This window comes from Macaca fascicularis, chromosome 19 (genome assembly GCF_037993035.2).
Source record: "Macaca fascicularis isolate 582-1 chromosome 19, T2T-MFA8v1.1".
Lineage (NCBI taxonomy): Eukaryota > Metazoa > Chordata > Mammalia > Primates > Cercopithecidae > Macaca > Macaca fascicularis.
The window spans coordinates 16,306,817-16,328,311 of record NC_088393.1 but is presented as its reverse complement, the minus strand read 5'-3'; the positions used below and the strand labels follow the sequence as shown (position 1 = coordinate 16,328,311).

At 44.8% G+C, this 21,495-nt stretch overlaps 2 protein-coding genes across 6 annotated transcripts in view; one reads left to right on the top strand and one right to left on the bottom strand.

Annotated features, from left to right (window-relative positions):
* Nucleotides 1–8,246: 8,246 nt before the first annotated feature.
* Nucleotides 8,247–9,987, bottom strand: LOC102135904 (olfactory receptor 10H3). Its single transcript, XM_015440224.3, has one exon. It carries the CDS (start codon nt 9,974–9,976, stop codon nt 9,026–9,028), a length of 951 nt encoding a protein of 316 aa, XP_015295710.3. The 5' UTR covers nt 9,977–9,987; the 3' UTR covers nt 8,247–9,025.
* A 4,929-nt stretch (nt 9,988–14,916) lies between these two features.
* Nucleotides 14,917–21,495, top strand: part of CYP4F11 (cytochrome P450 family 4 subfamily F member 11) — a 29,394-nt gene continuing 22,815 nt past the window's right edge. For 2 of the 5 annotated variants that reach the window (XM_074026230.1, XM_065534754.1), the window contains exons 1-2: nt 14,917–14,942; nt 15,327–15,525. Coding sequence is in view for 2 of the 5 variants with exons in the window: in XM_065534754.1 (XP_065390826.1) it covers nt 15,328–15,525 (198 nt within the window). In the remaining 3 variants the exon portion in view is untranslated. Of the gene's footprint in view, nt 14,988–15,326; nt 15,526–21,495 lie in introns of those variants that run through there. The other 3 variants (XM_074026228.1, XM_065534753.1, XM_074026231.1) reach the window with 2 other exon arrangements.

The following is a 21,495-nucleotide window of genomic DNA, read 5'->3' as shown; positions in this document are numbered from 1 at the left end:
CAAGGCTTGAGTTTAGCATGGCACAGGGCAGGGCTGAGAGCATGGCCCAGGGCCACTTCTGGGTCTCTGAGCCAGTTACTGCCCCTCTGACCTCTGGCATCTCACCTGTTCAGCGGGTACATTTGGGGATAGCACCTCTCCACCCCCCGTGGAGTTGCCGTGAGGATGAAGGGGACAACTGTCTACATGGTCAGCATAGAACGGGCACCCGGTGAGTGCTCAGGGACGACCCTCCTCGGGTAGCTGCCACCCACCTGGTTGTGACTGTCCCCAAGTCAGCAGGGGAGAAGAGAGCAGGTCACACTTTCCTGAGTCTGATCAAGCAGCGGTGCTGAGATGTGCCTCTCACCCAGAAAAGAGTTCTAGGTGCACAACCACTTACAGCACCACTGTGTCTCCAACTGCTCCATGGCACGGAGGTAGGTTGGCGGCCCTTGGCACAGCGACAGCATCATGGGTTCACAGCTCCTATCAGACGGGGCCCTGCCTGGCTCAGCAGGGCCCAGAGTCAGCGTCCTCCGCCCCCTGAGTGGTTAGCATGTATGCGTGCTGTTTGTCTGTGTAGGTGAGGGTGCACGTGTGTCTCTCCTTCAGCTCGGCCTGGCTGCTCCAGTCACATGTGCTCCTGGATCCCTGTCATTGTCACCCCTGGGCCTGTGGCCAGCATCAGAGCACCCACAGGTGCTCCCCAGCCTCTGCCTTTTCCATGCTGGGTGGTCCTCGGGATGCAGATGGGGCAGGGGCATAGGGCCGAGGGCAGAAGGCAGGCTCCCCCCTCGGGGTGACTTGGGTAGTGTGTAAAGTGCCAGGTCTGTGTGGCAGGGCTAGATCCAATGCACCTCTCACCTCCTCCTCCCAGAAGCCCACTGGGGTGCTGTGACTCATTCCCCACCCCACAGATGGAGGCAATCAAGGAGGCTTCAAGGACAAACCCCTGGCCTGAGATCACCCAGGATCCCACTGGCCAGGGCCTACTGACCAGGCCTCCAATGGTTAAGCTCCCACTGAACAGGTCCTAGCTGACCACCCCTACAATGACCAGGTCCCACTGACCAGCTGTGGACTGACCAGGTCCTGCTGACTGGGCCCCACAGACCAGGCCCTGGCTCACCAGACACCACTGACAAAGGCCACAATGACAAGGCCACAAAATGACAAGGCCCTCACTGACTAGGCCCCAACTGATGGACCCTACCAAATAAATCTCACTAATCAGATCCCAGCTGAACAGGCCCCAGCTATCAGACCCCCACTGACCAGGCCCTAACAACTGCTGGACTACATTGACCGGGCGCCAACTGCCAGACCCCACTGACTGGGTCCCAACTGCTGGACCCCTGCTGGCCAGGCCCCAAAAGCTGAACCCCACTGACTGGGCCCCAAAGGCTGGACCCCTGCTGACCAGTCCCCAACTATGGGACCCCTGCCAACCAGGCCCCAAATGGTGGACCCCACTGACCAGGTCCCAACTACTGGACCCCCACTGACCAGGCCCTAACAACTGCTGGACTGTACTCATCAAGCCCAAACTGCCAGACCCCACTGACTGGGCCTCAACTCCTGGACCCCTCCTGACTGAGCCCCAACTGCCAGACCCTTGCTAACCGGGCCTCTTCTTATGAGATCCCTGCTGACCAGTCCCCCACTGCTGGATCCCCTCTGTCTAGGCCCCAACTGCTGGGTTCCCACTTACCAGACCCCAACTTCCACACCTCACTGACTAGGCCCCAGCTTCTGGACCCCCGCTGACCAGGCCCCAAATGCCAGACCCCAATGACCAGGCCCCAACTGCCGGAGCCCTGCTGACCAGGTTCCAACTGCTGGATCCCCTTTGACCAGGCCCCAACTGTTGAACCCCCGCCAACCACGTCCCAACTGCCGGATTCCACCAACCAGGCCCCAACTAGTAGACTCCTGCTGACCAGGCCCCAACTGTGAGACCCACGCTAATTAAGGCCCAGCGTCCAGACCTCACTGACTAGACCACACTGATCATGATCCTCACTGACCAGGCCCCAACCGCCAGACCCCACCGACCAGGCCCCAACTGCTGCATCCCTGCTAAATAGCCCCCAGCTGTCATATCCCTGGGCCCCAACTGCTGGACCCCCTCCAACCAGGCCCCAGCTGTGAGACCCCACTGACCAGGCCCCAACTGCCAGACCCCCATGGATGAGGCTGCAACTGCCAGATCTCTGCTCACCAGGCCCCAACTATGGGACCAGCCGTGGGCCAGACCCCAACTATGAGATCCCCACCAACGAGGCCCCAACTGCCAGACCCCCGCCAAACAGGCCCCAACTACTGGGACCTAGTCAGTCAGTGAAATCTCACTGGGTCTCACTGATCAGATCCCCACTGACCTTGCCCCAGCTGCAGACCCCTGTCGACTGGACGGAGGATTACCCAGGTGCTGAGGCAAGAGACTGAAGGCACAAACTGTTTCAATATAACAAAGAAAATAGTTAGAATAAGAATAGTCATAATACAAATTAGATATACAGATAATCATGGACAATTATCAATCATTATTATTAGTATTATTTTTTGAGACGGAGTCTCGCTCTGTCGCCCAGGCTGGACTGCAGTGGCACAATCTGGGCTCACTGCAAGCTCCGCCTCCCAGGTTCACACCATTCTCCTGCCTCAGCCTCCGAGTAGCTGGGACTACAGGCGCCCGCCACCTCGCCCGGCTAATTTTTTGTATTTTTTTTTTAGTAGAGACGGGGTTTCACTGTGTTAGCCAGGATGGTCTGGATCTCCTGACCTCGTGATCCGCCTGCCTCGGCTTCCCAAAGTGCTGGGATTACAGGCATGAGCCACCGCACCCGGCCTATCAATTATTATTATAAATATTATTAATCATTAGTTTTTAATATGACTCTGTTGCATTAATAATATAACCTACGAATAACCGGTGGGTAGAGGGTCAGGTGCTGAAGGGACATTGTGAGAAGTGACCTAGAAGGCAAGAGGTGAGCCGTCTGTCACGCCTGCATAAGGGCTGCTTGAGGGCTCCTTGGTCAAGTGGTAATGCCAGTGTCTGGGAAGACACCCGTTACTTAGCAGACCGGGAAAGGGAGTCTCCTTTCCTTGGAGTAGTCAGGGAACACTCTGCTCCACCAGCTTCTTGTGGGAGGCTGGATATTATCCAGGCCCGCCCGCAGTCATCCGGAGGCCTAAACCCCTCCCCGTGGCGCTGTGCTTCAGCGGTCACGCTCCTTGTCCACTTTCATGTTCCTCCCGTACTCCTGGTTCCTCTTTGAAGTTTGTAGTAGACAGCGGTAGAAGGAATAGTGAAAATCTTAAAGTCTTTGATCTTTCTTATAAGTGTGTAGAAGAAAACGCTTATGTATGCTGCCTTCTCTCTCTCTGATTCGGCTGCCTAAGAGGGAAGAGCCCCCTGTCCTGTGATCACGTGACTCGCTTCACCTTGTCAATCACTTAGAAGATTCACCCTCCTTACCCTGCCCCCCTTGTCTTGTCTGCAATAAATATCAGCGTGCCCAGCCGTTCGGGGCCACTACTGGTCTCTGCGTCTTGGTGATAGTGGTCCCCTGGGCCCAGCTGTTTTCTCTTTATCCCTTTGTCTTGTGTCTTTATTTCTTAACAATCTTTCGTCTCCGCACACGGGGAGAACACCCACTAAGCCCCGTAGGGCTGGACCCTACAATTGACCAGGCCCCAACTGCTGGACCCCACTGACCAGGCGCCAGGAACTGCCGGCCCCCTGCTGACCAGGCCCCACTGGTCCGATCTCCACTGAACAGTCCCCTGCTAACCAAACTCCACTGACCAGATCTTCCATGACCTGACCCTCATTGAATGGATCCCATTAAGCTGACCACAATGACCACGCCCTCATTGACCAACACCCCCGTGCGTAGGCCCCCACTGACTAGGCTTCTGATGACCAGGCCCACACTGCCAGGGCCCCACTGACCAGGCCACAATGACATGGCCCCACAGACCAGGCCTGCAGTACCACAGGCCCACTGACCAGGCCCCACTGACCCAAACCCTGCTGACTGGTCCCAACTGGCCAGGAGCTCAATGACAAGGTCACTGCCAACAGTGCCCCTTACAACCAGGCCTCCAGTGACCAGGGCCCCACTGAGTAGGCCCCATTGGGAAATCTTTCAGTGGCCCCGCATTAGCTGACCACACCCTGACAACCAGGCCTCTGCTGACATAGTCCCCACAGAACACATCCCCATTGACCAGGTCAAGCACAGAGGTGCTTATGTCAGTGCATCCCCAACTCCTGGAGGCTTAGAACAGAGAGAGAGCAGCTATGTTTGTTTCTGAGAAAGTAAGGGGAAAAAATCCTCTGTCTGGTAATCCAGAGGATTCCTTCAAATGTTATCCGAGACCATCAAGGTGGTACCTTTATGAGTCTGCAAGAACCACAGTGTTATTGAGCTTGGGGTGCCCCCAATGCAGATACAGCGTATTTTACAACACCTAAGTCTCTGAATATCTGGAAGCCTTCCTAAGAAAGGTGGGTACAAACAAACCCAGACTGAGAAGATTACAACAAACACCTAACTCTTCAATGACCAGACACAGATGAATATCCAGAAGCATCAAGACCATCCAGGAAAACGTGACCTCACCAAAGGAATGAAATAAGTCACCAGGCACCAATCCTGGAGATACAGAGATACGTGACCTTTCAGCAGAGAATTCAAAATAGCTGTTTTCAGAAAACTCAAAGAAATTCAAGATAACACAGAAAAAGAATTCACATTTCTATTAGATAAATTTAACAAAGAGACTGAAATAATTGAAAAGAATCAAGCAGAAATTCTGGCATTGAAAAATGCAATTGACACACTGAAGAATACACGAGTCTTTTAGTAGAAGAATTGATCAAGGACAAGAAAGAATTAGTGAGCTTGAAGAAAGACTGTTTGAAAATGCACAGCCAGAGGACACACACAAAAAAATTAAAAAATGAAGCATGCCTACAGGATCTAGAAAACAGCCTCAAAAGGGCAAATCTAAGAGTTATTGATCTTAAAGAGAAGGTAGAGGGAGAGAGAGAGAGAAGGTAGAGAGAGCGAGGTAGAATGTTTACTCAAAGGGGTAATAACACAGAACTTCCCAGACCTAAAGAAAGATATCAATATCCAAGTACAACAAGGTAACAGAACACCCAGCACATTTAACCCAAAGTAGACTACCACAAGGCATTTAATAAGCAAACTCTAAAAGGTTAAGGATGAAGAAAGGATCCTGAAAGCTGCAAGGGAAAAGAAACAACATAAAATAGAGCTTCAACACATCTGGCCAGTGGACTTTTCAGTGGAAACTTTACAGGCCAGAAGAGAGAGACACAACATATTTAAAGTGCTGAATCTTTTATCCTAGAATAGTAAATTCAGTGAAAATGTTCTTCGAAGATGAAGGAGAAATAAAGCCTTTCCAAGATAGTCCTTACTTATCAATCATAGCATGGAATGTAAATAAACTAGACTCTTCAATCAAAAGACGTAGAGTGGCTCCGTGGATTACAAAAAAAAAAAAAAAAAAAAAAAGACCCAATGATTTGCTACCTTCAAGAAGCACATTTCACCTGTAAAAACATACATAGTCCAAAAATGATGGGATAGAAAAAGACACTTCATGTCAATAGAAGTTTAAAAAGCACAGGAGTGGCTGTATTTATATCATACAATATAGATGCCAAGACAAAAAAGAGACAAGAAGGTTATTGTCTTTTGGACCTAACTGATATTTACAGGACATTTCCTCCAATGGCTGCAGAATATACATTCTTTTCCTTAGCACATAGATCATTCTCAAGGAAACACCAGATGCTTGATCACAAAACATGTCTGAAAACATTCAAAAACCTGAAATAAAATCAAGTATCTTCTCCGATCACAGTGGCCTAAGCAATAATAAGAGAAAATTTGGAAACTCTACAAACACATGGGAATTAAACAAAATGCTCCAGAATGACCAGTTGGTCCACAAAGAAACTGAGAAGGAAATTGAAAAATTTTATTAAGCAAATGATAATGGAATCCCAATATACCAAAACCTATGGGATACAGTGAGAGCTATAAACATTCCTCTTATTGCTGCTCTCACTGTATCCCGTTGGTTTTGGCAAGCCAGGCACAGAAAGGCAAACATCGCATGTTCTCAAATATTTGTGGGATCTAAAAATCAAAATAGTTGAACTCATGAGGTTGCCAGAGGTTGGGAAGGGTAGTGATGGGTGATTGGGGGAAGCAAGAGGGATGGTTAATGAGTACAAAAAGTAGTTAGAATGAATAACATTTGGTGTTTGATAGCACAACAGGGTGACTATATTCAATAATAATTTAATTGTACATTTTAAAATAACTAAAAGAGTGTAACAGGATTGATTTTAACGCAAAGGATACAAACTTGAGGGGGTGGGTACCCCATTTTGCATGGTATGATTATTATTTATTGCATTCCTGTATCAAATTTCTCAAGTGCCCCATAAATATATACACATACCATACACACACACACAAAAAATACATTTTTTAAAGTGGCGAAAGATACAAACAGTCATTAGTCAGAAGATGACACAGAAAAAGCAAATAAACATATTAAAATATCCTGAACATCACTGATTTAGCAGATAAATGAAAATCAAAACTACAATTAGAAATCATCTCACCCCATTAAAAATGGCTTCTATCCAAAAGATAGGAAATAACACATGCTGGTGAGGATGAGGAGAAAAGGAAACCCCGGTACACTGTTGTTGGGGATGTAAGTTAGTACCATCACCATGGAGAACAGTTTGGAGATTCCTCAAAAAACGAAGAATACAGCTACCATACCATCTGGTAATCCCACTGCTAGGTATCTACCCCAAAGAAAAGATATCAGTATATCAAAGAGATACCTGCCATCCTATGTTTATTCCAGGACTATTCACAATAGCCAAGATTTGGAAGCAATCAAAGTGTCCATCAACAGTTGAATGGATAAAGAAGATGTGGTACGTATACATGATGGAGTACTATTCAGTGATAAAAAGAATGAGATTCTGTCATTTGTAACCACATGGATGGAACTTGAGGACAATATATTAAATAAAATAAGCCACACACAGAAAGACAAACTTTGCATGTTTTCACTTATTTGTGGAAGCTAAGAATTAAAACAATTGAACTCACAAAGATGGAAAGTAGAAGAATCGTTACCAGAGGCTGTTAAGGGTAGTTGGGGCTTCCGGTGGGGAGTGGGAATGGTTAATGGGTACTAAAATATAGTAGGAATGAATGAATAAGACCTAGTAGTTGCTAGCATAACAGAGTGACTATAGTAAGAAATAGTAAGAAATGATTTAATTAATTATTAATTAAAATACATCAAATAAAATACAGAGATTGTCAGAGTGGGTAAAAAAATAAGACTCAGATGTAAGTGTTTTTTTTTTTTGAACAAGAAAATCACTGTAAATATAAAGGCATATATAAAGTGAAAAGTAAATGGATGGAGAAAGATATACCATAGCAACACTAGTCAAAAGAAAGCAGAAGAAAAAGGTAACAAATTGGTTAACACTCACAACACCTTGGCTCTTGGAAAAAATTTTGATTTATTTGTAGAGAAAGTTCTGCTTCTGTAGCAGTTTCATAGGACGCATTTAATGCCATTTCCATCATCAACTCTGTCACTTCATCATCTGTGACCATATTCCCAGAGGGTCTGTCACTGGTTGCCATGGTGCTTCATTGATGATAACCACACATGCAAGTGTTGTCCAGAGTATGCAGGATAAGGCAAAGGGTAGTGTGTTTTTGTTAGGAATTTTATAGCACAAACAGGATAAAAATTCTCCCAACCATGTCACCCTTTGACTTTTTAAGGCCATAATCTCTGCTTTTCTAGAATGAAATCTCTTTCAGTGTTGACCTTCACATTCCAGCACCAGCAGGAAGCACAGGTGAGGACACTATGAGTAGCATTAGAAGAGCAGTCACACTGTAAAAATAATATTCATTCCTCAGCTGGTGGAACCAATGGCCAGAATCAGAAAACCAGAAAACTGATGCATCCATTGGAGGCAAGGGAGTACATATCCTAGAATGACCCATTGAGATTGCGGAGCAACTGTGTCAAAAATGCTTGGAAGATACACGTGGCTATCTTATTAGGATATATTACAGCCCTATTATTTGGACATATTAAAGCCCTATTTCCAACCTCCTTTTTTCTATTTTGCCCCATATTCTTAGTTATTACATTTTCTGGACAGATAAAAAAATTTAAAGAACTCCCTTTTTACTTGACACCTGCTTTCTCTCTCTCCCTCTCTCTCTCTGTCTTTTGCTCTTTCTTCTGTCTGTGTATCTCTCTTTCTTTCTTCTGTCTCTGTCTCTATCTCTGTATCTCTCTCTCTCTCTCTCTCTCTCTCTCTCTCTCTCTCCTTGCCCTCTCTATACTATTGCATTCTGACATCCTTCACTCAACTCAACATACTAATATCCACACGCAAACTTAGGGTATATCTCTCCCAAAGACAGTGAGGAACTTTAAATAAGAAATCAGTTTATCTGAGGCAAATAGTTTATTTTCCTTTGTACATTTCTTCTAATTAAAAGGATAATATTTATAAAACACTGGACAGAGTGCCAATGCATAGAAAAAGCTCAGTGCTGGCTGGCATTTATGACTATCATGTTATTCTTGCTTTTTCTTACACTAGGGGAAAATAAAATCTTTTTTGCCTGTCCATTCAAGAAGAACTATGTTCACAAGTGCCCAGACACATCCACGTGATGATCCCCACCTGTCCATGGACAGAATATACATTACTAGGCACAGATAATGGGATAAAGATAATCACAGTGGCTCATAAACAAGAGATTATGATCACACAAGCCTACGCAAAAAGGGAAGGGAAAACAATAGCTAGTATGTATCAAACACATATTTTCACATACCTGAACCCTTACAACAGCCCTATGGAAATATACATTATTATCCTCAACCCTTCGGTTATATTTTATCACCACCAAACTGGCGCTCAGGAGCTTAGAGTACAGAATTTTCTGTAAAAGTTTTTATTTATGGCATTCTTCAGCTCCTTGTTCCTTAGGCTAAAAATGATTGGGCTAAGGAAGGGGGTGAAGACAGTATAGGTGGTGGCCATCAAGGCGTCACTGTACATAGAATGGAGGCCCTTGGGCTTGAGGTAGATAAGGGAGGCAAAACTATAGTGCACGACCACCACAGTGAGGTGGGATACACATGTGGAGAAAGTCTTGTGCCGGCCCTCAGCAGAGGGAATCCTCAAGATGGCAGCCACAATGAAGACATAGGAGAGGATGATGAGGAATAAACAGCCTATCAGGGCTGTGACACACACCAGCATCACACCCATGATGACAGATGATGTCTTGTTCCCACAGGCCAACTTCAAGAGGGAAAGCACATGACAGACAAAATGGTGGATCACGTTAGACCCACAGAAAGTGAGGTGGAAAACTATCATTGTCACCATCATCCCCATGACTGAGCCACCAGCCCAGGTCCAGGCCACAAGACGGGCACAGTCATGGGGGCTCATGAGCACGTTGTAATGCAGTGGGTGGCAGATGGCCACGTAGCGATCATAGCCCATGACCATGAGAAGGAAGGAGTGAGTGAAGCCAAACATGAAGGAGAAGAACATCTGACCGGCACAAGACACAAAGGTGATGGAACGATGGGTGGAGAGCAGATCAGCCAGCATGCGAGGGGTGATGGCGACAGTGAACAGAATCTCAGAGATGGAGAGGGCACACAAGAAGAGGTACATGGGTGTGTGGAGTCTGTGTTCAATCCAGATTGTGGCCATGATGAGAAGGTTGCCCAGCAATGTGAACAGGAACATCAGGAGGTACAGCAGGAACAAGACAGGCAGTAGCTGCTGGGGGAAGGCTGGGAAGCCAAAGAGGATAAATTCAGACATGGTGCTGTAGTTCTGACCAGGCATGGATACTGTATCTGGTGAGATCAGAAACAAAATTAAGTGACAGTGGTTAAAACATAGACTCTAGCACAGACCAAATGGCAGCTCAACAGCTCTATGCTATTCAACAACTGGCAGAATTTTCTGCATCTCACTTTCCTCATCTGTAAAATGGAATAAATAATAATAGTTCTTAACATTCAGCAATATGACAAAGATCAAATGAGATCAATATATTAGATGATCAAGTCAGATTTTGGATACTAATTGGGTTTCTATTAACACTGACTAACATAAAGAAAAGGTTCAATACTTGGAGCCATTAGAGACACGCATAGATGATCAAGGTCAGATTCTATTGATAATGTGCCAGTTCTAGAAGACATGTATTTTGATCTTGAGGTTTAAATTTTTTTCCCTGGGAATATTTGTCTTTTAATTGTTTATTTAACCTATTTACATTTATTTATTTATTTATTTATTTATTTATTTATTTATTTATTTATTTTTTGAGACGGAGTCTCGCTCTGTAGCCCAGGCTGGAGTGCAGTGGCCAGATCTCAGCTCACTGCAAGCTCCGCCTCCCGGGTTCACGCCATTCTCCGGCCTCAGCCTCCCGAGTAGCTGGGACTACAGGCGCCCGCCACCTCGCCCGGCTAGTTTTTTGTATTTCTTAGTAGAGACGGGGTTTCACCGTGTTATCCAGGATGGTCTCGATCTCCTGACCTCGTGATCCACCCGTCTCGGCCTCCCAAAGTGCTGGGATTACAGGCTTGAGCCACCGCGCCCGGCCACATTTATTTTAATACTGTTTTATTGGTACTTGTTTATGCCATCATGTTTCAAATGGTACATTTGCTATTCTAAAAAAATTGAACAGAAAATTTGAAAAGAAAAGGCTGGATACATACATATCAGACAAATATGCACCAAATGAAAGCTCGGGTTGCAATCTTAATAATAATGAAAGGTGGAATTTAAGGAAACAGTGATCATAATGTCTCTAATACCATATGCTACTCCAGGGAGCCAGAGTTCCTTGAGACACGGCAGATCTGTGGTCTGGACATGGAAGAAAGCCTTGGACATCTTGTACCAGTGTGAAATGAAACCTTCACTAAGTAATGGGATAATATTAAAAGCCTGCAGGTACCAGATTGAAAAGATGCCCACTAGTCAAAAAGAATAATCATGGCACAGAAGATGGAGGAATAAGCTAAATGACACTGTGAGGAAGCTTTCAGAAAAATTCGTAAGGTGGATAATTCCATAGAACAATTTGTCTGCCCTCATGGATAAAGCCTCATTCAAAGGAGAGATTCGAGGACATAACAAACTGGATGCAAAATAGGGGACTAGTTGAATATTGATTTACATAACCAGTTGTAAGTATTTTTAAGGCAATAGAGAACATTTTGATTATAGTATGAATGAATGATTAGGTATGAGTAATATCAAAGCATTATTATTGATCTAATTACTAATTATTTAGAGACAGGTCTTACTCTGTCCGCCAGGTTAGAGTAGGATCATGATTCACTGCATCCTGGAACTCCTGGGCTCAAGCAATCCTCTGCCTCAGCCTCCTAAATAGCTGGGACTACAGGTGTGTGTCACCTCACCTGTCTAATTAAATTTTCTTTTCCCATAGAAACAGGGCCTCACATTCTTGCCCAAACTAGTCTCGAACTCCTGACCTCAAGTGATCTTCTTATCTCATCCTCCCAAAGTGCTGGGATTATAGGCATGAGCCACCATGCCCAACTAATTGTTTTTTAAGAGTGCAATCTGGTTATTTCAGTTATGAAGAAAATTGTTTAGTTTCTTGATGCATGCTAAAATGTTTAAACCACACACACTAAAGGACAGAGAATAATATTTATAGCATTTAAAAGAACATTGTAGGCCAGGCGCGGTGGCTCAAGCCTGTAATCCCAGCACTTTGGGAGGCCGAAATGGGCGGATCACGAGGTCAGGAGATCGAGACCATCCTGGCTAACAGGGTGAAACCCCGTCTTTACTAAAAAATACAAAAAACTAGCCGGGCGAGGTGGCGGGCGCCTGTAGTCCCAGCTACTCGGGAGGCTGAGGCAGGAGAATGGCATGAACCTGGGAGGCGGAGCTTGCAGTGAGCTGAGATCCGGCCACTGCACTCCAGCCCGGGAGACAGAGCGAGACTCTGTCTCAAAAAAAAATAAATAAATAAAAATAAAAAGAACTTTGTAGCCACCAGCATTAATATAATAAGTCTACATTACTATATATCCTGGAATATTAAGTAATAAATAATACAACTTCAGTGAGATAGACATAAATAACTAAATCAATGACCAATAGATAGATACTGTAGTTAGAAAGTTTAACAGAGCTCAGAAATGTAATTTATTAATGATTAATTACAATACAATTAATAATATTCAGACATTAGCTATTATATATTAGACCCTTCACCAAACAGAGAATAAATATTTTTTCAAGCACATACTTTTATAAAAACTGACATTTCATTAACATATAAAAATGTATTTAATTCCAAAGTATAAATGTTATATAGATTATAATGCATTAACATTAAAAATTAATAGAGAAGAATTAGCTTTTCAAATTTCACATGTTTGGAAGCTAACTACATAATTAAATAATCTTTGGGTTCAACAGTAAATTATGAAAATTAAGAAATCTTTAGAATTAAGTAATTATTCATATATTGAGTGTCAACATTTTAACCTAAAATAGTACTTTGAGGGAAATATACAGCACTAAATAGATTTATCAAGAAAGTTCCTCAAGAAAAGTTCATGCTTAATAAAACCAAAATCAAGCATTAGAAAAGATTGAGAAAATATAGGGAAACAAGGAGAAGGTGCCAATAACAAAACCCAAAATTAAAAATGGTAAATAATTACAGAGACAATGGATATGTTTAAATTAATAAAAAGTTTTAAAAAATAACACATTTGCATTGTAGATGAAATGATCAAATATTAGAAAAATATAAAATTCTAAAACTGGTTCAAGAAAAATGGGGACCTCGTATGCTCAAATAAGCTTTAAAGAAATTGAAATGGTAGTCAAAGATTGTCTCTCTCTAAAATCTTTGCCTCAGTGGGTTTTATTAAAGTGTAGTAATTATTATTAAACTGTTAAGAAATGATTAGTATCTTATACATGCACTTCAAAAGCAGAAAAGTGTTAAGAAATCTCACCAGCACATCTCATCAGGTTAATGCAATCTTGGCCTAAAATCAGGTAAGAATATTTTCTGAAAAAAGAGACAATTAGCCAGGTGTGGTGGCTCACGCCTGTAATCCCAACACTTTGGAAGGTCAAGGTGGGTGGATCACCTGAGGTCGGGAGTTAGTGACCAGCCTGAACAACATGGAGAAATCCCATCTGTACTAAAAAACACAATTAGCCAGGCGTGGTGGCACATGCCTGTAATCCCAGCTACTCAGCAGGCTGAAGCAGGAGAATCACTTCAACCTGGGAGGCGGAGGTTGTGGTGAGCTGAGATTGTGCCATTGCACTCCAGCCTGGGCAGCAAGAGCGAAACTCCATCTCCAAAAAAAAAAAAGAATAGAAAAAAAAAAAGAAAAAGAGACAATTACAGGTCTGCTTCATCTATCCATGCAGATTTTAAATTCCAGAATAAAACCATAACCTAGTCAAATTTAGTGGTGTATTAAAAATGGTTTACCATAACAAAGTGGTATAAGTTTATTTCATAAATGACAAGGATGGCTAATATCAGAAAACCTATCATATGATTTATCATAGGAATTTATTTAAAAAATAATGATTATTTCAATCAAGATATAAATATATTTTTCTTAAACTCGACTCCTATTTATGATTTTTAAAGAACACTTCACAATACAAAATTCAAGGAGACTTTCTTAGCTAGATACAGAATATATAGCACAAAATTAGCAAATACTACACTAAATGAAGAAACTTTTTGATGCATTACTTCAGGATCAAGGAAAAGCCAAGGATACTCACTATCTCTGCTGTTCTTTAACATGGAGCTGAAAGTCGTGAGTGATGGTATAAGGCAAGAAAAAGAAACAAGGTATCTAAGGACTGGAAGGGAAGAGACGAGATCATCTACCTAGAAAAGATAAAAGAATGATGACACCATCTATTAGAACAATAACAGAGCCCAGTGACGCAGAAGGCAAGGTCAGTTGGCAAAAATCCTGATGATCCTCCTAGTATCACAACAGTAACAAGCATGCAAGAAACAGAAGTTGAATACAGAGAAAAAGAACATTCCCAATAGCAACACAAACTATTAGGTTGGTGCAAAAGTAATTGCAGTCTTTGCCATTATTTTTACATTTAATAGAATAAAGTGTAGGATAATAACTTCATAATCTAGGCATGAGGAAAGACTTCCTAAGCACAATTTCAAATGCACACAATATAACAACAAATACAAAGAAACATGTCTCAGGATTCCTTTACACCCCAAAACTACTGAGTACTCTAAAGGGCTTTTGTTTATGTGGTTTAGAACTATAATTTTTTACCATATTGGAAATGAAAATTGAAAATCATTTAACATATTAGTTATTAGTACACTTAAAAGAGCAATAATGAACCTATTGCATGCTAATATTGACCAAGCAGGAGTATCAGTATCTTGGACAAGCCCCTCATTCTAAAATTCACCTCAATCCAAAGAGTGTCACCACCTAAATCCAAAGAGTGTCAGGCTAATGGCTAAGGTCAGCACGGCCATAAACCACAGATATCTCTAGCCAGAAATATTCCAGAGTTCATGCTGTGTCACTGTCAGCTGGATCCTGTACACCCAGTTGGCCCAACACCAGGTTTTGGTTGGCTGCCCAGGCACGGAAGACACACCCCCCAGGCTGTAGGGATTGGCTCGTCCAGCCCAGCCCAGCCTAACCCAGCCTCCCACAACCTTCCTTAAATTGCAGAGCGAGAGAGGAGGGTGTGTGCGACTAGCTGCTCCTGACAGAAGGTGCCAGGCTGGGGGTGGCCGGGTCCTGGTCTGGGATGGGGAGAGGTACTGCCTAAGGCTGGGGTGGGTCCAGGCTACTGACCCGGGAGACTGGTGATTTCCTGGTAACCAGACCCCTGGCAGCCTCCCAGTGATTCAGGCTGGGCCTTTCGGGATTCTAATCAGCCTCAATCTCTCCCTTTCTGTGTAACTGGAGGTCACTTGGCTGCTGGTTTCCGTTGGGTGTTTCTGGACTTTAGATCTCAGCTTTTGTTTACTCACGTCAGAGCCTTCCCTGATCTGCCTCCAGCACTGCCCTTCCTTGCCCCTCTCCACTGTCCCTGGAGCTTCCTGGGCCCTTCCCTGGGCCTCAGTGTCTCACCCTCCATCCCGTCTGCCCTTCAGGATGCTACAGTTGAGCCTGTCCTGGCTGGGCCTCGGGCCCGTGGCAGCATCTCCGTGGCTGCTCCTGCTGCTGGTCGGGGGCTCCTGGCTCCTGGCCCGTGTCCTGGCCTGGACCTACACCTTCTATGACAACTGCCGCCACCTCCAGTGTTTTCCGCAACCCCCGAAACAGAACTGGTTTTGGGGACACCAGGGCCTGGTGAGTTTGGTATTCCAAACTCCTCCCCAACCAAAGACTTGCTAGCCCCGAGATAAGCTTCCTCTGGCTGGGAAGATGCCAGCCTCAAGATAAACCCCACCTGGTCAGAAAGATGTAGCCCCAAGATAATCTCCCCTCCTCCCAGAGACATTCCAACCCCACCATAACACTTCTCCCCCATACAGAAACATTCCAAGCTTGTAATAAGCCCCTCACCCTAAAACCAATACATACTGTTAGTTTGTAAGAGAAAACTCCTGACTGAAATTGGCCAGAAGCCCCTCTCAGGTTTTATCTAAAGTAAACCTGTCTTTAACTGCCAAGCCATGTTTCCTGTTTCTTTCCTCTTTCTTTAACTCTTACAAATATAGTAACATTTTCAGGCAAATAACCACATTAAGAAAAAGCATTTTGTGAGAAGAGTAGCCTTGTTTGACATTTTAGCAAAAACGTTGTATGTCCTGGCTTGGCGGGAAACAGCTTGAGGCTCACATTTGCTTCTTCATTCAGTCTGTGGCAATATGATGTCTTAGTTGAGGCATATGAGGAAAAGATATTCTTACATATAATTAGAAAAATAAAGACTTCAGGGACCATCTTGCAGAGGTCCTCATGTCATACTTTGAAAAATTCTACTATGAAATATCTAGGAATTAACCCAAAACATCCCATAACTTCAAAGAGAAAAATGTTAAATCCATACTAATAAACATGTAGAAGATTATCTGAAGATATGGGGAGCAGTTTACAGTCTTGGGTGGGATGGCTTGATGTGCTAATGATGTCAATTCATCCTCAAATTATAACCTCAATACAATCGTGTTTACTGTTCCAGTCAATCAACCATACATTTGATGAAACTATTTGAAAATTCCTTCAGAAAAATAAATGTCAGGCTGGCGTGGAGGCTTATGCCTGTAATCTCAGCACTTTGGGAGGTTGAGGAGGATGGATTGCTTGAGGTCAGGAGTTTGAGACCAGACTGGCCAACATGAGGACAGCCAGTCTCTACCGAAAATACAAAAATTAGCCGGGTGTTGTGTTGGGCGCCTGTAATCCCAGCTACTTGGGAGGCTGAGGCAGGAGAACTGCTTGAACCCAAGAGGTGGAGGTTGCAGTCAGTGGAGATGGCGCCACTGCACCCCAGCCTGGGTGACAGAGTAAGACTCTGTCTCAAATAAATATATACATACATAAATGTTAGCACAAAACCATACTAATATTATAAAAGTGGAATCAAGAGAAGAGCTGTTCCTTCCCACATGCTGAGACACACAATAGAGACATAGTCATTTTTAAAATTATGAAACGTGGAACAGACACAGATCTGAGCCTAGGAGTTGGGATCAGCCTGGCCAACAAAGTGAGATCCCATCTTAAAAAAAGTCTTAGCTGGGGCACGGTGGCTCATGCCTGTAATCCTAGCATTTTCAGAGGCCGAGGCAGGTGGATCACTTGAGGTCAGGAGTTCGAGACCAGCCTGGCCAACATGGCAAAACCCTGTCTCTACTAAAAATGGAAAAATTAGCTGGGCATGGTGGTGTGGGCTTGTAATCCCAGCAACTCGGGAGGCTGAGACACAAAAATCGTTTGAACCTGGGCTAGGGAGGTTGCAGTAAGTCAAGATTGCACCACAGCACTCCAGCCTGGGCAACTGAGTGAGACTCTGTCTCAAAAAAAAAAAAAAAAAAATCTTTATTTAGACATAATTCAGAAGCCAAAAATTCATCCATGTAAAGTGTATAATTCAATGCTTTTTTGTATAGTCACAGAATTATGCAACCATCATCACATCATGACAATTCATTTTAGAACATTTTCATTATTTGTAAAATAAATGCCATGCCCATTAACAGTCACTCCCCATTGCCTGCTTCCACCCAGACTTAGACAACCACGGATCTGTTTTCTCTTTCTGTCTTTATGGATTTGGCTGTTCTGAACATTTTATATAAATGGAATCACACACTATGTGGCCTTTTGTGACTGGCTTCTTTCACTCGGCATCATGTTTTCAAATGTTTTCTATGTTACAGCATTAGTGTCTATGTTACAGCATTAGTATCTATGTTGCAGCATTAGTATCTATGTTGCAGCATTAGTATCTATGTTACAGTATTAGTACTGCATTCCTTTTTATAGCCAAACGATATTCCACTGGATAGATAACACCATATTTTGTTTATCTGTCCATCCATTGTTAGACATTTGGGTTGCCCCCACTCTTTTGCTATTATGAATAGTTCTGCTATGAACATTGATGTATAATATAAAAGGAAAATAAAATCTCGGGACCCCAATTCACTCTACCAAAAAGAAAGAATTAAACTGAAAGCTGAGTCATGCGAGAACCTGCCAGAAAGCTTTAGTAGATATTGATAAGCTGATTCTAACATTTATATGAAAATGCAAACGATCTAGAATAGAAAAAGTTAATTATATAAAGGAGAATAAAGTTGGAATACGTACACTGTCTGGCTTCAAGACTTCTGTAAGAGTGAAATCAGCAAGATGGTGGGATAGGAGGGCCCCCTAGTTGGATCCCCCTACAACAACAATAATTTCACAGCCATCCATGGGAAAAAGTGACTTTCGGAGTGTCTTGGGATTCAGGTAGGCATTTGTGAAACCCAAGACCTAGAAGGGTTGCTTTGAGAAGGCAGACAGACCCACAGCCAGGTGGCAGACCTGCTGTTCTGGTCCCAGCTCCCTGTTCCGGTAGAGACCCTATTCCATAAAGGGCTTAGGACCAGAGACAGCAACCACCGAGGGACTCCTTGGCCTCTGAGCCTTCAGGGAGCTGTGGCTCAGGTGCATCCCACACACTCCCAGAGCACAGAGTCCAAGAAGTGGGAGCTTTGTGGGGACCCACAGAGTGGACACCTGGGAGGATTACTGGTTGTACACACAGAGGAAAAAACAAACCCCACAAGTGAAATATATAAACATATAAATAGTTGTATGTACATAAGCATTTATTTATTTTTATTATTTTTTGGATAGAGTTCCACTCCTGTTGCCCAGGCAGGAATGCAATGGTGAGATTTTGTCTCACTGCAAACCCTGCCTCCCAGGTTCAAGGGATACTCCTGCCTCAGCCTCCCAAGTAGCTGGGATTGCAGGTGCCCACCACCACGCCCAGCTAATTTTTGTATTTTTAGTAATTTTTGTATTTTTAGTAGAGACGGGGTTTCACCATGTTGGCCAGGCTGTTCTTGAACTCCTGACCTTAGGTGATCCACCCACCTCAACCTCTCAAAGTGCTGGGATTACAGGCATGAGACACTGTACTTGGCCCATAAACATTTATATTCTAAGCTTAAAAATTATTCATGCTAGAGTTTATTTATACAAATATGACAGATGGAAGTGTATGCACTTATGCAATGTTCACCTCATTTCTGTGAATATCTAGCAGACATACCTGCTGTTCTGTACCTCACTCTCTTAGCCTCATATCTTGCCTCCCTTGACGTGTGTGCACATAGAGGAAGATGCATTTTAAATGATCCTCTTTCTCGTTGATTTAGAACTGGTTGAGTTTAAAGCTCATTTCTGTAGAGTATCTACCCTCTAATATTCTGTAAAGCAGGGGCCCCCAACCCCGTGCAGCAGACAGGTACTGGTCTGTGGCCTGTTAGGGACTGTACTGCACAGCAGAAGGTGAGCGGTGGGTGAGTGAGTGAAACTTCATCTGTATTTACAATGGCTCACCATCACTTGCATTACTGCCTGAGCTCCACCTCCTGTCACATCAGTGGCAGCATCAGATTCTCATAGCAGTGCAAACCCTAATGTGAACTGCACGTGCAGGGGATCAAGATTGCATGCACCTTATGAAAATCTAATGCCTGATGATCTGTCACTGTCTCCCATCACCCCCACATGGGATCATCTAGTTGCAGGAAAACAAGTTCAGGGCTCCCACTGATTCTACATGATGGAGAGTTGTAAAATTACCTCATTATATATTACAATGTAATAATAATAGAAATAAAGTGCACAATAAATGTCATGTGCATGAATCACCCTGAAACCATCTTTGCCTCTCCTCCCCCTGCTGCAGCCTGTGGAAAAGTTGTCGTCCACGAAACTGGTCCCTGGTGCCAAAAAGGTTGGGGACCACTGCTGTAAAGGCATAGGCTCTGTGTGTGTGTGTGTGTGTGTGTGTGTGTGTGTGTGTGTGTGCGCGCGCGCGCGCCCATGCTGAGGTCTCCATGCTGCGGAGCATTCAAGCAAAGACTATCAGGGATGCAGCAGCTGGACTGTGCAGAGCTCACGTGTTCATTGGATGGGAGGCTGAACTCCCTGGATGTTCAGTTCCCAGACACAGAACAGCTGATGTCTCCCCGGGAAGAATCCACCTGTGAGTCTGCCTTAACACCTACCAGGTGTTCAAATTCTCTGTTGCTGCTTCACCACAGATAACTCTTCTGGATTCAGGCCAAGGCTCCTGTTTCTGGGAGGTTGCTCCCCTAGCCATAATCTACAGCCAAAGAGAGCAGGTGGTGAGGGCAGGCTAGACCTTTGGGGCCCTTCTCCAATACAGCGCAAGGCCATGTCTCTGCCCGCTGCGGGATCCGGGTCAGACCCCATATCCAGCTTACACAGCACCCACAGCAACAGCAGGAACAGTGAGTTGCACTTGCTGAGCCTTTAGTCTGCCTTGTGCATTTTGCCTGCATTGTCTGTTTTAAGTATTACGACAGCCATGTGAGGCGGGTGCTACTGAAACGCCCATTTACAGATGTGAAGGAGCACAGCCCGGTGGTGGAGGTGGCACAATGTGAGGCTGAGTGGGTGGTCTGGGTGTACAGCCCAGCTCCACCAGCTGTGTGATTGTGGGTGGTCACTTAAATATCTTCCAGGCTTAATGTTTCATTTGTAAAATGAAAAACAAAGTGGCTGATATACTTAAAGGGCTTAAAACAGGCTGTGTGAGTTATGTGGGCAAATGGTGGTGGTCACCATTCCGGCTCTAGGCTGCCTGCTCATCCCAGGCACACAGGAGGTCTGCAGTGAGTGGAGCCCCTCTAGCCACTGATGGTGCTTTCTTCTGCATCCCTAGAACCCCGCCTCGTTCATCAAACTCTGGCTTTGCTCCCTGAGCCTAACAGGGATGGAACCGCCAGCAGGTGAGGTCCGTCCTTGCAGAGGGAGTGGGGATTTTGGGGGATGCACCCTACCCCACTGACGCTGTAGGGCCAGCTGCCTGAATCCCCTGGCTGATTGGGCTGGCAGTGGTGGTGGGGTGGAGGAGGTTTGGGGGCTCCCCAGCACCCAGCCAGTGTCAGGAGCGCTGTCTTCCCTGCCCTCCTGCTCAGCAGCTCTGCTAGAAGCCCCCTCCTTCAAGCACCCCTTCACCCGAGTCCACCCTGCAGGGCAGTTCTGGACAGGATCCAGGGAGAGCCAGGAGGGGAGCCCTGGGTCTGTGGGTGGAGCATCCTGCGTGTGGGAGGAGGAGCCAGGTGCTCATCCAAGAGCCTCTAGATATTCCCCTCTGGGGCCACTACGTAGCCTGAGATTCCTTCGTTATTAATGTCCCTGTATCACTATGACATTGACCCTAACGAATGGGTGCAGAACAGCATGGCAGAGGAAAAAGGTTTGGGCTTGAGGGTCTCACAAACCTGGCTTCCTGTGATCTCTGTAACTTGGGCTAGAGGCCTGCCCTTTCTGAGACTCAGTTTGCTCTTGTGTTAGATGGACGCATTCCCTTCTCTGGATGCCATCACTCGGGTCTCTCCAACAATCCCAGGGCTCTGGCTCAGAGAACCGAGGGGAGGTTGGTGTGAAGGCGTTGGGCACGGTGATGCAGGTGAGCATCTGACATGAGCAGGTGCACTTGACCTAGAGTAGGTGGAGCGCAGTAGGCATGCTTTACCTAGAGCCCCTGCCACACAGTAGGAGTGCTTTGTGGAGAGTGCCCTGCACACAGTAGGCATTCTTTATGTCAAGAACTTTGCACAG